Genomic DNA, 16,884 nt, shown 5'->3' on the forward strand with positions numbered 1-16,884 from the left:
GATAATATAAAATAAAATGATTTTACGGTTAAAAAACGGTTTTTATAAGGTAAAAAAATTAAAAATAAGAATTGGCCCCACTTATTTCAAAATCTGACCAATTAAAGCCCTTAAAACCTAAAAACGTTGCGCCCCACGAAACCATTCCGTCGGTGGAACCATTCCGTGAAACCCCAAACCTCCGCTATGGTAGTTAGCATCAGCCCTAAGGATCCACACTATGCGTACGGTTTCGAAGCCACCAAAAATATTGGTCCCAGGCGGGCTCGAACCGCCGGCCTTCGCATTGACTAGATATTACCAATGGTGGTGATATTAGTACGACGCTCTAACCAACTGAGCTATGGGACCTTGTTGAGCCTCACCTTATACACCAAAATATACCAAACGATCGCATTCAACTTTGTGGTCTAGAGACTTGGCCTTGAGTTGGAAGACTAAGAAAAAAAAAAATCAAGACCAGTAAGGCTTAGGAAGGGGGATTCACTTATGGCTTAAACCAAAGTAACTTCATGTAGATATAATGGAATGCGATGCATCCGCCGATAGAGAAAATATCGATATCGCTAAGAGACCGAGAAACGAAAAGCAGAAATCAAGATTACCTATAGATAATCTAAGATAAGTAAAGGGGCTACTGCAACAATCCTTCTTCAACAATCCTTCTAAGATATCTTTAAAGGAAGCGAAAGGCGGCGCTACTAAGCTACCTAGATATTGTATGCACTACAACCCACAGTCGTATGCTACCATAGAATCCATCAGGATAACTTAGGTAGGTACTTATCTAGGCAAATGTCATTCCCGGAATATTGATTCAGTCTGACTTCGGCATCTCCGACTCAACCGGCTCAGCCCATCTCACAGTTTTACCACTCCCGCCGCGCGGCTTATTCCCAGAGCTGCTGCCAGAACTAGAGTCCATTTTCGAGTCGTTCGTGTCGTTTGGTGTGGGTGTGGGTGCGGGTGTGGTGCTTCGTGTCGTTAGGTAGTTTATCGCAATGTTTAGGTCGCTGTTGTCTTGAGAGGACATATCGAGATTGCTGTTCTGAGAATTGTGTCGGAGCAAATTCTTCCATGATAGGTAAATGAAAAAGTTTTTTGGATTCGAGAGGAAGGCAAAGCTGAGGGCTCTCTGTGTGTTTAAATAGCCGTGTGTCTAAAGTTGCCTACGCATGGATTTCATGTTCCTGGTTAGCTGAGTGTATGCGATGAAATATCGTAACTTACGTAGATAATTACCTGGTGGTTATTCCGTAGCTTTCCAAATTAGTGTAAATACTGATTATGACAATTGTCTGACTCGCAAGGGATGAATGAGGAGAATATTCACACATATTGGGTAGATCATATGTAAGCTAACTCAACGAAGGACAATGTAGCGCAATATCGTAGTTGATGATTCACTTACACGTAAGTCCTTCAGCCCAACACATAATTATATGGATTTTCTTAACATATCATAGGATGTCACTTCAGAAGAAATCGCTCACTTAAGGTATAATTTCTGTTTATATGTGTTAGCATCGGCCTTGGGCCTTGCTTTATTGCAGTGTAAGTGGTAGTTAACGTGTAAATGTAAAACCATAAGATGATATAGGGCACTCAATGCTTAATTATGACTACTTAATAAACGGCTTTAGTTAATTGTTAAGTACACCTAAAGTGTAGCTTTTCTGATGCTTTAAACTGAATTTGATGAATAGGTGGTCTTAGATCACTTTTCTATGTTTGAGTATATCCTCCAAATAGCACAGTTTGAAGTAATGGTGTCACATTTGTCAATTGCTTCGCGAAAGATGCGTCCGCAATCATCGCTCGGGCTCGGTCCGTCTATAAAGAAGCGGCAACCGTTCGTCACAGTTACACCAAGTGTAGTGTTCTATAACCTTACCCCGTCTCCTCCCTAGGGATCATTTTAGCATTCTTTGATTGCGCTATGGCCTCACCTATCTCACCTGTCGCTGAGTTAGTACCAGAGACCCTGTTAGAAATCTTTAAACGACTCGCCGAGGATGGTGATGCAACGCTCGTCCCCTCCGTTCTGTGTTGCAGAAAATGGCAACCTTTGGCCCTGTGTATATTATATGACGACGTTGTTCTGAACCAACAACGTCTTATTAAGTTCGTGGAAAACTGCGCAGACCATGAGATCCGTTCTCTCACATTGCATACGGATGCCATTCCCATCAACCCATATGATCCAACTGAAGCCAGACAAACGGCCGAAGCTAGGCTGGAAGCTCTAAGACGACTTCGCCCACGGATTACGAGGCTTAAGCCCATATCAATATCAATCGTAGTTCATGTTCCGTTTCCGTATATGGCCTCGAGCGAAATCTCTTCTATTATAGACAGCTTGCCTGCCTCCTGTATAAGCTTAGAAGTCGATATGAGATACGGCAGCAACATCCAAAACCTTACAGTAGATTCGCAACCTCATTCGCACATGTGCGACGCCATTCGTGCTATTCTACCTCGGTTGCAGCACATCCGCCTGCGCCTCCCACGAATTTGTCCTGTTATTTTCTCTGCCGAGTCGCCTAGTCAGAATGCGCACCGTCAACCTATCCGCGCTGCGGGGCTCAAAACGTGCCTCATTAATTTCTCCCAACGCCTGTTATCAACGGGCCTAGAGAAGACACGAGATTGGGTGTCATCACTAGATATTTTAGAGACGTTAGCTGAGGGTAGCAGCTGGATAGAGACCACTACCGGAGCCCGCCTACCGATAGCCATGCTACGGGAGAACCAGGATACGCGTGAGGCACTGTCTTGAGGACCGTTCTATGAGCGCAATCGCGTCACTTGTATGTTGTGGAAAAACGAGGACGAGACAGGTGAAAAAATACTTCCAGAGGGGCCGGGAGAACTGATGCAGCAGTGGGATTTAAACGAAATAACACCTAGTGGTTGGATGAGGGACACACACAGATTCGGCCATGGTTCGAGCATGACTTTCATTTCTATACTAACAATAGCTCACTTCGCGATACTATGTAACCCCTTTAACCCCTTTTATTCCCCCACGCTCCTCGTACTTTGAATCAAGGTAGTTATCTGGATAGGGATACTGAGTTAATAGAACATAATAGTGTCAAACTCCATGTTGTTATTTTAGCTACCATTCTAGGTTAATGACTTGCAATAGTTAATGATTTTCAGCAAATAGTTCCAAGAATGTGATGTTTGTAACAGTCATAAAAACTATGTACCTGACCTAAGCTCGGGCCATCTTTAAGCGCTCTATAGTTTGCTTACTTAGTGTGTCTAGTGTATTTAAATAGTCACCACTGCATAGTCACGTACCAGTCTGTAACTCTCCCAAAACGTCATCCCTTCAATCCTACAAGTTGGAATGATTCGTAGCTAAATACATACCTTACTAGGTACCTGAGATATGCTAAATATAATTATCAGACTGATCCGTTACCATTTTCACATTCACATTCTTGCTGAAACATGATAGGCCTTAGGTGTGGGTACACTGAATTTGAATTGGTACCTTACCGATAGCTTCCTTCCTTCCAAGGTCTATGTACAATACAATACACATGGAAAGAGGTATCGTCCGTTGTTGCTTAAAACCGTTGCACGGTTGCACTGTTGTGAACTACTGCACGAGTACGTACCTGTTGTACCCTGCAATATATACGTGTGTCACAGCTACCTATACACTTAAAAAAAAAAAAAAAAAAAAAAAAAAAATCCACCTCAGCTGGTCAGGTACATGTGAACGGACCGTGACTTCCACATCATTCATTGTTTCTTATTGTTATGCCGGTACTACGGTACCGATTGTACTACCTGACCATCTGGCATCCGCGACCTGTTGGACCTGCCAATAGAGACCCACATTCTTATTTAATTGTCCCCTGCAACGCTGCTTCCCCCACCCTTGCCGTCTGTCCCAATCCAGGTTGACGGTATTCTCTAACTTCGAACTGCTACCAGGTCAACTACCAGGCAATTCTTGGAAGCAACACCGAAATTAACCACAATTCTCTTCACTTCTTAATTTTCTTTTCTTCTTTTCTTCTTCCTTTAACTTATTATGCAAAGTCCAGCCCTTCATTCCAAGCTACTCTTGAACCAGAGGGTAGCCTTGCCTTGATTCTTACTGGTAACTTAACATATCTTCACTTCTTTTCCCCACTACGTCGGCCCAGCCTTGCACCACATCGCATCGCATCGCCTCGTCTCGCCTCGCGTCGCCTTGCCTTGCCTCATTGGTATTGGTATTGCACATCAATTACCACGTGCCAATTACTTCGAGCTCGTGGACAAGCTCCGCCTCTTCCTCTTTTTAATTTGAGTGTTCGCCGACCCTAAAATCCACATTGGTCCCCTCACTCTCACGACCAGCCGCTGCGAAGCCTACGTGGCCCTCATTACTCCACCATTGTCTCCTCCCCGTCATCCTCGCTACCGTCATATTCAATTTTACTACGGGTCGTCCAACCATAATGGACTCGATATCCTCGCGTTTCCGTCGCATCAAGAGGGCTCCTCCTACGACGCCCCCCTCTGGAATCCGATCTGGATCACCTCCCGACAAATCATCGTCGGAAAGTAAACTTGGCTCTGTGGGCTGCCGTGCACCACCGCCGACCCTGACAATTCCAACCAACCATGCTTCTCGAAATGATCTACCTTCAAAGTCGCCTTTTCGTCGAGGGTTCCATTTTCGACATTCGCATAAGCGCGCCCGATCTCCCACTCCCACTTCGTTAGCTATGCCTCCTTCGCCCGCCGTAACTAGTCAGGATAGTGCAGTCGAACTTAGCAGAACAACTCCTGCTAGCGCTGTTGAAGACAAAGGTGAGAAGGAAATGATCAAGGAAACCCCCAAACCCAGGATTCCTGCTTTCCTGAATCTGTCCCAGCAAGGTATGTCTACACCATGCGCAAAAGTGCAACATTCTGCCTGTATCTGTTTATAGTATTGAGATGCTAATAATGCCTACTCTAATCATAGATATCGAGGCTAAGTTCCAAGATCTTAACTGGTCAGAGCGTTTTCGTCTGCAAGAGTCCTTCCATAACCCATCCCCGAATTTTAAATTCGCACGCGTTACGACACCCGAGACTAAGATTCTCGACCGGTACGCGAACATTCAACCATGGGCCAACAACCGCGTCAAACTACAGGTGCCAGACGGTCAGCTTGATTATATCAATGCGTCGCCCATCACTCTCAATTCCCTCCTAGATCCTCAGTCCAAGCCACCGCATCGTTACATCGCCATGCAAGGACCCAAATCAGGGACTATGGATCACGTTTGGCGAATGGTAGTGGAGCAGCTACAAAGCCCTGCCGTAATTGTGATGCTGACCGAAACACACGAGGGTGGAATGGAGAAGTGCTATCCATATTTCCCTCGGTTCGTCGAGGAAGAGCCTTGGGTAGTAGGCGAGGACGACGAATTTGGAGACGGGTTTCGCGCCGAGATTAAGTGTGTTGATATCGAAGAACACGCGAACGGTGCAATTGAGGTTCGAAAGCTCAGCATTCACGTCGAGGGCCGAGAGGAGGATATGATTGTATGGCACCTCCTTTACCGTAAATGGCCCGACTTTGGCGTCCCTGCCCTCGAGGACATTGACAGCTTCTTCGAGCTCATGCGTCTTTCGAGAGAGAAGAATGCAAGTGAGGACAACCCACGAATCATTCACTGTTCGGCAGGTGTGGGCAGAAGCGGAACGTTCATCGCCCTTGAGCATCTCATGCGAGAGATAGATTCAGGTGATGTGGATCGTCTCGAGATGAATACCAACAGTGATGGGGAGGATCTCGTCTATAAGACGGTCGACGCGCTGAGGGAGCAGCGCAAGCAGATGGTCCAAGCCGAGTCGCAGTACCTATTCATTTATCAGGTGCTGCGTAAGCTCTGGCTGGACAAGCATGGGCTTACCGAACAGGATATCCGGGAGGAGCCCGCAGCTAAGAGGTTGGAGGTTGATTTCGACCCTTTTATTGATTGAAGAAGTTAACATGATGAAGATGAACTACGCGGCGGTCTTCGTATCATACCATTCACAGTTTTGCACGGCATCGCGATGGCGTTAAGAGGGGATACATTTGGTTTCGGCACTTCTCTTCACCCGTCGGATTTTTATATCACACTATGGTCTAGCATAACAACGGGCACAGGATCATAGGAAGGCATAGGGGTGCATTGGAAGTATTATTCATGGAAGGGCGTCTTTAACATCAATGGTACACGAGAGGATTTCAGGAATTAGGCCGTCTTCTAGGAGCAAATCAAGGTATGCATAGGAGGAAAAGCTCTACAAGGCCTCTGGATTCGGAAGACATTGTCATTTGAGAGATACCCTTTCTATTAAATTAGCCGATAGCAGATAACCGCCGCATTGGTTTGTACAATTTGCGAGTTTGGGACGGTTTCACTGTAGCCGTCGTTGGTATTTAAAGGCACAGATTGTGGCGTACAACCGCAAGAGTGGGTTACACGGTGCAAGACTCTCATGCCCTCAGATAACGATACATCACGAAGGTCACAACCTATCATGCAGGTTCATGATGTAAGGGCACTGGAAGTCATATATCTGGTTGAACTTGCAGACTTGTAGCTGGGGTAGCTACCCCGCCTTGGCTGATCCCAATCGTCGATAGTCAAATAATAATCATGAAATAATTCATGAACCCTAAATTGTCTTCTCCGGACTTTGCTGAAGTGACATGAAAGCTCTTGTTTAAATTTTTGACATTAAACTTTCTATTACCTATATCATCATTAAGGAAGACTAGAAACCCGGACTCCAGCATGGCAAACCCACACGCGAAATCAGATCTCCTTAAGCTTGGTAAGACCTTACTAGAAAACGGCCCCATCAAGACTCTTGCCACACCTCGCCGAATACGAATCTTGTTCAACAACACGTATGTGGCTGACACGACGTCCGCGGTCTATGTCTGGGAGCACGAGTACTACCCGTACTATTATCTACCAGAGGAGTCGTTTACACACCGCCCGTGTAGTTTGCCCGGCGACGAAAACCCCCAGTACCGGACCGCAGCACTTAACGTCGGAGGCCGGACTACGGACCGGATCCTCGTCTTCGGGGGCGGGCTAAGCCCTTCCTGCAAGCCACTGGAGAGGATGGTGCGGGTTGAGTTCGGGGCTGCGGATGCCTGGTTCGAGGAGGACGTGCCGATTTACGTGCACCCGAAAGACCCGTTCCGACGGGTCGACGTGCTGCACTCTTCGCGGCCCCTGGAGATCCGCGTCGACGGACATCTGGTTGCGCAGACGAGCTCTTCGTATCATCTCTACGAGACGGGGCTGCCGCGCCGGTTCTATGTGCCGGCGACGGCGGCGGCGCGGGATAAGCTGAGGGAGAGCGAGACCTCGACTGCGTGTCCGTATAAAGGCGTGGCGAACTATTATCATGTAGACCTCGGGGGTGGACGGAAGGTCGATGACCTGGTCTGGTACTATAAAACGCCGACGCTCGAGTGTGCGAGCATCGCGGGGTGTTTGTGTTTTTACCATGAGAAGGATGGGGTTGAGGTTAAGCTTGACGGAAAGGTGCTGCAGCGGCCGAAGACGCATTGGTCGTGAAAGTGCTTTTTGGATGTTTTGGCTTTCTCTGTAAGAAAAGTTATTCTTATAAAAAGAAAAAGTAAAATTCACCCTTATTCTCGCTGCTTAACACGCCTTTCCACCTTTCTCTCCAATATAGCCCCCCTAAACCCTCTCAAATCAAGCAATTCCCAATGCCAAAAGTCTTTTAGATTCATTGTCTAGGAGACTCTTTGGTACTGAGCAAGAAGCTAAATTACCGCCAACGTATAGTATTCCCTTACAAAATAACACATGCAGTTAATCTAAAAGGTAATATCGTAGTGAAGTATTTAACGATACAAACTTACCACTTACCAAAAGACGTCAGTTACGTTGTCCTTCTTTACCTCTACTCCGAAAGCAAGCATCTTTACAACCAGCTGAAACTACTACCTCACCATTTCTATTTATTTATAACGATCAACCCTCAAGGGAACCCTCAACCATGTCCTCAACCGCGTCCTCAACCGCGTCTTCTATATCCAGCTGGATAGACCATACTATTCCAAACCCAATAGATCCGAACCTAATATTACCAAGTTCAAGAACATCATATATCTCCTTGAGCACAACTTCTAACCCTGACACCATGCCTCGCTCAGAACTAGACTCCTCAACCTCAATGTCAACCAAGAGCAAAGATGTCAGCCGCACAGTCACCAGCCCCGAATACTACCGGAAGTTTCTACTACCAAACTGTATAAGGCTGACTGGCTGGCCAATTAGGTAGCTGTATTGTATGAGGCTATTGGATCAGATAATGAGGCTGCGTGCCATCTTAAGAGATTGGGGATCACGCGGGGTTGATATGAAAGGTACATGTGTATGCCAATAAAATTATATGAGAATACATGTAACACTACTAAGACTACCTAAATACCTGGCAAAAAGACCTAGAAGGGACTATAAATCGAACATCAACTATATGTACTTGATTGCATAACAAATTTAACATGTTTTAGTCAAGAACGATGTTCCCAATTCGTCATGCCATGTCTTAATAAGGACATGAGTATATTATTTGTCGTAATTCAGTACGTAATTATGTCTTTATTAGTCCATGTAAAGAGGTCGATATTCTCCTCTATTGGACCGACGTGCGCGACATAGTACATGGGTGTTTCCGAATGCGTTCTTCTATAAGGCAGGGTCTCGTTCAGGCTAAAAGGTAAGAAACGACAAGGGGTCTAGTAGGGTGTTCGAGGCCTCCATTCGAAGCAACGTTGGTGATGCGCCGATCCGAATGGGGACGACGTCATTGGACGAGGCAGCGCAGCTATGTGAGTCTAATAATAATAATAATAATAATGGTTCGTCGGATCTTCATATGAGTCTGAGAACCGTGGGTCGGATATCAAAGCGGGCGGAGATCGCGGGACAAGGAGCCGAGTCGGCTGAGGTTGGTTGGGTTGGTAGTTCAGGGGAGACTGAACAAACGGCCCGGAGAAAAAGAATCCCAGAAACCTGGAATAGAAGGTGCTTCTTTTAATGAAACTCGAAAATCACCCCGTCTTTAGCAAGTGATGTGCGATGAGTGATGACAGGAGCTTACGCTTAGACGTGGAGTTCTGACGGGAGACGTGCATACATTAGACGAATGCATCGAGCCGCGATGCAATTTAGACTCTTGGTATACCTAACTCTTTGTATACGGACGTAAAGTCAGATGTCATCGGATTCCCTCTGCGCCTAGCCGGAGACGAAGGAGAGGTCATACGGAGCGGAACGGCTCGCGATGCAAGTCAGTCTTGTACTACGTGAGCATTCAATAGGAACCCGGCGGGAATACACAGTGGAAAATAAGCAATCCCCAAATGAGACACAAGCATATGGTTCTGAAACCCTACCTTCCGGACGTGATGGTTAACGTGATGGTTACATTCTGTCCCGTGTCCGCACGTGTGCACCGCTTGACGTACCCCGGACCACGCAATGGCGGGACGACTATGTGACTATGTAGGTCGTGATCAGACGAACTTGAGGCAGGCAAAGGTGATTAGCCGAGTCGAAGACATTGCGAACCCCAAATCTCAAGGATGAGGTTGTATTACTGTTTAAAGACCCTTAGAGTTGTAGCGACGAGCCGGCTATTTTGTATTAGACGTAATGCGCCTAGTATGTAATCCGTAGCACCCAAAGTTAAGGCTCTCTGGGTTCAGCGCAGCGGTTCGGTCAAGGCTGTATATGCAAGAAAGACAGCGTTACGAGATTGGTAACCCCGGATCCTCGAGGGACCATACGCCGATCTGGGCAACGCACGGGTCACGCCCACCCGGTGGAGTAACATTGATAATCAAATTCTGAGTGTAGCGTCGGACTTATTACTAACGCCATCGAGACCGGTGAACGTGTCGTTGTGGAGTTACCTATGGAAAACGCCTCAAGCATCATACCTATATACTCAAAGGAGCGGTGGGAACGCCAAAACCAATAGAAAGAAGTTGTTTAATAATAACTAAGTCATGAGGATAGTTTGTTCGTTTGCTTGATAATAAGTATTCTGAGCGGAGCAGAAACACTTCCTCGGATCCGAGACCTTGCTTAGCGTTATGTAGGTATCTTCTCTTTTAGGTGGAGAGTGTCGAAATCGCATGGATGTGGCAGGGAGATGAGGCCCGAGGGCAACAAAAAGGTGGCCCAGTAACTAAGTAGTAATAACGTATGGCTCTAAACAACAAGGAGAAAAATGACAAGAGAGAACGGGGGAATTGATTGATTATGAGTTAGGTAGTTTGCGTGGCATTCCCGAATGTTCCGAGAGCTGGAATCAGCCGAGCTAGCTATTGGTTGCAATAGAATAGGTATATAACAGGTAGCTAAAGGTGGAAATGAGGATATCCAGGTGTGGTAGGTATGCCTGTTTACGTACCTAACCTAATGTCAGAGTGTCGGGCGTGCTGTCATTTCAAAATGGCTACTGGGCCATCGTGGGATGCTGTGTGGTAGTAGTGGTAATAACGGTAGTTGAGATCTTTCTACATAAGCTGCATGGATAATTATTAATTGGCCATGTGCTGCCGAATATAGGTAGCAAGCTGGAAGCATGTGAAGGAACCGATATGCATAGACGTATGTATATATGTATATGTAGGTGTATGTAGGTGTCCATCTGGGCTGCCAGGTAGGAGACTCGCTTATTTAAATTAGTTGGAGTCTAGACGGAAGTGATGTAATAACGGTGGAAGTAGAGGAGCATGATGACAGCTCGTTTCTGTAATATCCCGCTAGAAATATAATATAATATCTACTTCGTAAACTCGTACATACGTGTGCTTACATAGCATAGCACGAGTTGCGCGCGTGTAATCGTAGGACGACAGCTGAGCCGTCAGTCTGTATAAAGTAGTTCGGAAACTCTTACCAACCTTGCCCATGCCTTTAGTTGGAGTGCTGACATCAATGCATGTCTTACCTTGGGATAGAGGATCTTTTCCGATTCGCCAAACATGGTGTTAACGGTTTTTCCTAAGATGAGAATATACCTATGTCTGATTACGATCTCTATATAAGATAGCGTTCTTGGGATAAACTCCGACGAATACCAGTAGGGGAATATCTGTAAAATTCTCCAACCGTGATTCGGAGTTGTTTTATTTGGCTTTCCTCTTTGAGGCTTTTCGACAGTCGACCTTGACTCCGAATTCCCTGTCGTGGACAGGGTGTTTCTCCGACACAACGCTCCCCGGATTCTACCATAGTTAGGATTTGAGGTAGTTACCTACCTAAGGTATGTATAATTTTGGTATAGTTAATATGTCCTCTGGTGCGAGTAACTTGATTGATCCAAAACATCCATCATGAATTCTGATTGAACATACCTAGTATAAGGTACCCACCGTGTCTCCCTCGCACCAAAGGACATAGTATCGCTATGTTGTTGCTCTTTTTGGAGTTTGGATGTACTATGTAGGGGATGATATCCGACTACTGGGATGAATTAGCCAATTATACGTAATGGTTATAATCTTGGTGGATACTAGTGATGCGACACCCGATGATATTCCCTGTGATTGTAATTTTGTCTAGTTAGTGTAGAATATCAAGGTACACATGTGAGCGTTTTTTTTCGTCGAGACCTCGTCTTGAAAATACCCGGCTCTTGCCAGCATATGAATCATACTGACATGTAAGAACCTAATGTCATATAATAATTCTTTTCCGTCCGGCCGTCTTGCATGGTGGGTGTTGAGACCGGCCATTCAACTCGAGTTTGCCTTCTTCACATGCTCTTTACATATGGACATTTCGAGTCAGGCTCAGGCTTTCAAGTTTCAGCTTGTCGGTAAAATCCATTGCTCCCCATTTTATTGAAGTAGTGTATCTTTGTCGTGCCAAGAGCTCAGAGTTCGACCGAGATCTATCCCGGCTCATCCAAACGTGATCGGCAAACTTGGGCTGCATACGTAATACCCGAGTGGCTTTAAATACGATCCGGACAGCCAGCAAGTTAGCCTCTTCAACAAACAGCTAGTTGATAGCTAATAACTAATAACTAATAGCCAATGGCTAAGAGCTATATAGTTCAACAGCTGGGTTGAATCGCATCGCTAAGAATCCTTCGGGGAGAATTATAACCCCGTCCGTGGTACGATAATAATAACAATAATAATAATAAAAAAGCGAAGGAATTGTGAGGTCCCCTTCTGAAATTTAATTGTCGCACCCCTAGGCCGACACGCGACAAGTGGGTCGAAGAATTGGTTAATAATAGGTGAGCACCGTCTCGTCGGTGTAGCGGTCCCGCATATGCATACTATGACTAGGAGTTGAGGTCCTAGCTGGGCTAGTACTGCATACTATTCTGCATACTATTCTAGTGCTTCTTCTAGAAGACCGCCCCTACCGGCTAGACCGTCCCCGTTTAATGTGAACTAGGGCACCAGAACGAATCTTCCCTCCGCAACCAAAAGGACCCAAGACCCGGCAGTACCACGTCGTAGTGGACATCCTAGCTGGCTAAGCTGGCTAGCTTGGCTTAGGATCAGTTTCTGGAGCGGCGGTAATGGTAGTAGTACATGATTAAAAAGGTAGAAGACCCCATTGGCGACACATCCGAGCGAAGACTGACCTCACGAGCTGCTAACTACTGTTACTTATTATTGCAGTTTGTCCTTGTTTGTTTGGTTGCTTGTTTGTCGTTGACAAGTTTATAAGAAACCATAACTATCAATATCAAAATACCCAAGTACCTCACTCTTTTTGTGTACTCTCAACCTTTTCAACTGGACCTACCTCTCATGTTATAGAGAGATTTTATTATTATTATTATTATTTTTTAAAAAAAGAAAAAAGGACAAAAGGGAAAGTGAGGGGCAGCAGCAGGAACCTTCCAAGTTAAGGCTCAATACCTTATTCTTGTTGTCTTACCTCACCCAGGAAATTGCATACCAACAAGCAGTTTCCTTAAATTTACAAGCAAAGAAAGGGAAAATACATCTTCAAATTGTATAACATCAAAAGTACGTACTACGTTCCTACCCTTTCCTACCGTTCTTGCCTTCACTTACTCGACTCGATTCTCTTCAACGTGGGAATAATACCTAATCCAAATTCCTCCCCCCCACTCTAGGAATTTTATTTACTGACAACAACTTTTTTTTTGTGTGCCTCCAGTTCAACTCGTCACAGTCGGCTACTATTGGAGCTTTTATCGAATATCGTTTCTGCACATGACCCCCTCCCCAACGTACTTCTTCATCTGGATCGCACAAGTTGGAGGTCAGCTTCGCAGCTGTTAGCGCTATTTCTTTTCCCGCCAATCCGTGGAAGGCTTCCTTTGCGACGGCCCTGTCTAATTAACCAACCAGAACGAAACACAAGGATCGATATTACAGGACCAAGAGCAGGACTAAGCGCCGATTGGTGATATTTCTGCTGTGCTCTGTAATCCTCTGCCGCATTTATTCGGATTGTCTCTTGTGATTGACTGTACATATGTACACGCATACACGATAGCGAGCACAAGGGCTCATTTTGCAGTTCGGACTTCGCATCGATTTTCAGCAACTGGATAAACACCGACGCAGCCGCGGATGCAGACGCGGGCAAAGGACACCCGGGCCCAGTGTTGATCAGAGCGACTTGCGACTTGTCTAACTGTCCTGCGTGTCCACTTCCTATCGTTTTATCCATGAGATAATACTTTTGACTATCGTACCAAAAGTCCCCCTGCTTGGCTGTCTTGGATAGGCAAGAAGTGCCAGGGCAGGACGCAGGACGCGGGACGCGCGTGGGAGGAAGATTGGGATATTTGGGGGTCACCTTTTGTTGGTACAGGTTGCCCAGGTTGCTGTCACTGGCTGTCACTGGTTGTCACTGGCCATTTGGTCGCTTTAACTGGTCGCCCTTGGGAAATCGAATCGAACAACCCCGCTGTACGACCGCTCCACAGACCTCTGCGACCTCTTGTTGTGCTAGAGGAACGTCATGACGTCTATAGTAAGTACATTGTCCATCCTCTCTACATTATCTACCTTATCTGCATTCTCTATACCCTGATACCCTGTACCTTTTTTGGTCTTCCCAGCTTTGCATTATTCCTTATGCCTTATGCCTTATGTCTCATCAGCCCAACTGCGCGCATCTGAGCTTTCATAGTCGCGTCACGCGTCTTATCCTACTTTTCACTCTTTTATATTTTCTGTTCACCAATTTCAACTTTTGTGTACCCAAAGGGGCCAGATACAGCCCATCCACATTGGCCTGACCCGCATAGCTTGGCTTTTCGGGACCGTTCTGATTTATTTCTCTGGATATTTGTGTTCCACACCTTCTTCTGCTTCTACCACCCATCTTTCTGTCTTTTAATGTCCTCATTGAATTTCTTCACCGCCTCCTTGCCTGTCCGGACCACCCCGGAAGCCTCGTGTCCCCCCACACTATCGTCTTGATCATCTTGTCAGCCCCCTTAGCCCCGGGCCTTAGTTGCTTTGAATGCTTATGTTAGACGGTCCCCCCTATTCCCATCACGACGGCACGGAGCGAAGCGATGTTGCGCTACGCCCCAGGTCAGCCAAGTGTTGAGCTTGATTGGTACGGGTGCCATGATTGTCGCAGATGCCGAAGTTGAAGTTGCCAACTTGGAATTTGGACATAGCATATCTACCCCCTTGCGCGACAGTGACGTTTTTACCTCTCCGAGTGTAGTCTCTCAAAACTCCTAACTCCTTCCTATTTATCTCCTATTACTTACTCATCTCCTACCCTCCCTTTGACCCCAGACCGACTCCTGTCAAATTTGACCCCCACTTCCTGTTCTGCTTTATTACTATGAGCTTGAACTCTGTGACTACTTGAATATCTTTGTGATCTTTTTTTTTTTTTTTTTTTTCGAGATGCTGTTTTAGCACGTGCATTTCACCAAATCCACCCTCTGCAATATCGCGCCCAGCCATGACTGTTTCTCCGAAGCCAGCAATATTGCCGTTGCTAACTCATATCCAGCTATGTTTGGCGCATTACTGCGACCTACATGGTCCGACACCTCTCATGGTCACCGAGGGCTTACCTGTACCATGCAGACAATGCTGTGATGATAACACCGAGCCAACACGACCGCAAACTAGTGCTGCAGGTCATAGCCAACAGACGACTGTTACTGATGCTTTACGAAAGATGACACTTGGAACCCCACGTAGTTCATCCACCCCCGTGACTGATCAGGAAGCCCAGGCGCATCGCGCATCGATACTTCGAACGTCAAAGCTAGGTCCTGGTACTACTGTTCAGGCCTCTACACCAGCGCCTCTCACCACAGCCTCAACAGTTCAGACACCACCGCAAAGCCCCCGACATGCGCCAGAAAACTTCCCCGAGACGAATGGGAAAGGGGGTTTACGGCGCGACTCGAGTTTTCGTCGAACCTATGATGATTACGTTACGAAACGAGCGAATCCATGTGACAACTGCGCCCTCACTCTGCCTAAACGGCAAAACTCGAAAACTGGAAAGGGGGAGAAAGCAAGTACTACAACAGATTCTAAATCGGATCAACGTGGTCCTGTATTGCGCACGCGCGCCCCATACGCACGCGTCTATGGAGGCAGCGGAGAGTTTAGCCCGCCAAACTCAAATCCGCACTCCTCATACACTTCTGATGCGGAGGAGGATGTGGTACCTAAAGATAATGGCAAGCATTCAAACCTGCAGCGGCGGCCTACTACCTCAACTTCACATTCGAGCGTATCGTCCAAATCTAGTGTGACACAACATACACACTACCTGGATTACACATCGACTCATGAGCCGGTAGTTCCTACTACATACTCCATAGTTCGTGCTTCTTGTCTACGAACGCTCTCCTTCGAAACCCTCCCTCGGCGGCCTGAGACCACACAACAACAAGCCCCATCACTCTCGTCACAATTGCCTCCTCAATTTACATCGCTGCCAATCAATCATGGTCCAGGTTACATCACTACGGCGCCGAATCTCCAATCTGCTGCTAATGGCGGCCCGATCTTTTTTGGTGATCCCTTAGCGGGCTATACAACCGCATACATATTTCGCATTCCTGATATGCATGCTCGCGGCCGCAAGAGAGTCTATGCGTTTCTGGCGCTTAGTACGCACCGTGAACGTCTTGCCATGAAGACCTTTAGCTTCATATCGGCCGCATTCCGTGATTTAGCAAACTGGATTCAAGAGCTGGCCGAAGCCGAAGCCGAGAGAGAGCGCGATCGTGAGGAAGCCAACAGTCCAATTGCGGCGATTAATGCAGCGTATAGCCGAGGTGGATTTGGCGGCGATGGCCCGCGTGATAGTGGCATAGGGCTAAACCTTGGAGGCGGGTTCAGTGTAGCGAACCTGGACCGCGATCGCGAAAGAGACAGGACCAACGACTCAAGCAGCTTCCTTACTGGGGGTGGCCGCAGCGGTTTAATGCAACGCATGGGCGGATCTATGGGGCCCGGCGGATTTGCACCTAAAGCTCGCGGACTCGCAGAGCTCGTGGGCCTCCCTGACTTCTTTATTGAGCTACATTCACGTTTTGTGCAGCTCTTGCTGGAGCTGGGAGTTGTGCTCTCCTCTTGAACCTTGCCAACCTCCAATAACATGACATGAGCCATGAGCAACTGATTCATTGCGATATTCGATTTGCTATTCTGCGAGCGGCTAAAAGCAACTATACTGTTTAATGTGTCTGAGTGCGAAGGTGAGGACGTAATGACGGAGGATATACCCGAGTTGTCGAGTCGACAGTGGATACCCCAGCAAGCTCCCTTCGGTTGCAAACCACTCCCTCCAAGATATTGGTTATGGTGGCTCTCAACGAACTCCTTGACTTCTATGATAC

The 16,884-nt window shown here is 46.7% G+C and overlaps 4 protein-coding genes and 1 non-coding gene across 5 annotated transcripts; 4 read left to right on the forward strand and 1 right to left on the reverse strand.

Annotated features, from left to right (window-relative positions):
• Positions 1-251: 251 nt before the first annotated feature.
• Positions 252-351, reverse strand: F5Y00DRAFT_t156. The gene has a single exon. It is a non-coding gene; the product is annotated as a tRNA-Ile (tRNA).
• A 1,471-nt stretch (positions 352-1,822) lies between these two features.
• Positions 1,823-2,779, forward strand: F5Y00DRAFT_274504 (uncharacterized protein; the record flags this gene model as incomplete). Its single annotated transcript, XM_048013369.1, has 1 exon — positions 1,823-2,779. Exon 1 carries the CDS (start codon positions 1,940-1,942, stop codon positions 2,777-2,779), a length of 840 nt encoding a protein of 279 aa, XP_047859956.1. The 5' UTR covers positions 1,823-1,939.
• Positions 2,780-3,742: 963 nt separating this feature from the next.
• F5Y00DRAFT_249622 (phosphatases II) lies at positions 3,743-6,677 on the forward strand. Its single transcript, XM_048009624.1, has 2 exons — positions 3,743-4,890; positions 4,979-6,677. Exons 1-2 carry the CDS (start codon positions 4,467-4,469, stop codon positions 5,983-5,985), a joined length of 1,431 nt encoding a protein of 476 aa, XP_047859957.1. The 5' UTR covers positions 3,743-4,466; the 3' UTR covers positions 5,986-6,677.
• A 1-nt stretch (position 6,678) lies between these two features.
• On the forward strand, positions 6,679-7,586 carry F5Y00DRAFT_274506 (DUF427-domain-containing protein; the record flags this gene model as incomplete). Its single annotated transcript, XM_048013370.1, has 1 exon — positions 6,679-7,586. The coding sequence occupies exon 1, from the start codon at positions 6,789-6,791 to the stop codon at positions 7,584-7,586; it is 798 nt and encodes a 265-aa protein (XP_047859958.1). The 5' UTR covers positions 6,679-6,788.
• A 6,282-nt stretch (positions 7,587-13,868) lies between these two features.
• F5Y00DRAFT_212438 (vesicle coat protein) lies at positions 13,869-16,764 on the forward strand. Its single transcript, XM_048005528.1, has 2 exons — positions 13,869-14,027; positions 15,033-16,764. The coding sequence occupies exons 1-2, from the start codon at positions 14,016-14,018 to the stop codon at positions 16,620-16,622; spliced, it is 1,602 nt and encodes a 533-aa protein (XP_047859959.1). The 5' UTR covers positions 13,869-14,015; the 3' UTR covers positions 16,623-16,764.
• Positions 16,765-16,884: the final 120 nt, after the last annotated feature.

The sequence above is a fragment of the Daldinia vernicosa genome, assembly GCF_022497035.1.
Source record: "Daldinia vernicosa strain CBS 139.73 unplaced genomic scaffold F5Y00scaffold_87, whole genome shotgun sequence".
Taxonomy (NCBI): domain Eukaryota; kingdom Fungi; phylum Ascomycota; class Sordariomycetes; order Xylariales; family Hypoxylaceae; genus Daldinia; species Daldinia vernicosa.

Excerpts from the sequence above, each read along its gene's own strand:
- F5Y00DRAFT_249622 (XM_048009624.1), top strand. The coding sequence starts at position 4,467 with ATGGACTCGATATCCTCGCGTTTCCGTCGCATCAAGAGGGCTCCTCCT. Across the intron at positions 4,891-4,978 it reads CCTGAATCTGTCCCAGCAAG|ATATCGAGGCTAAGTTCCAA; the intron begins GTATGTCTACAC and ends CTCTAATCATAG.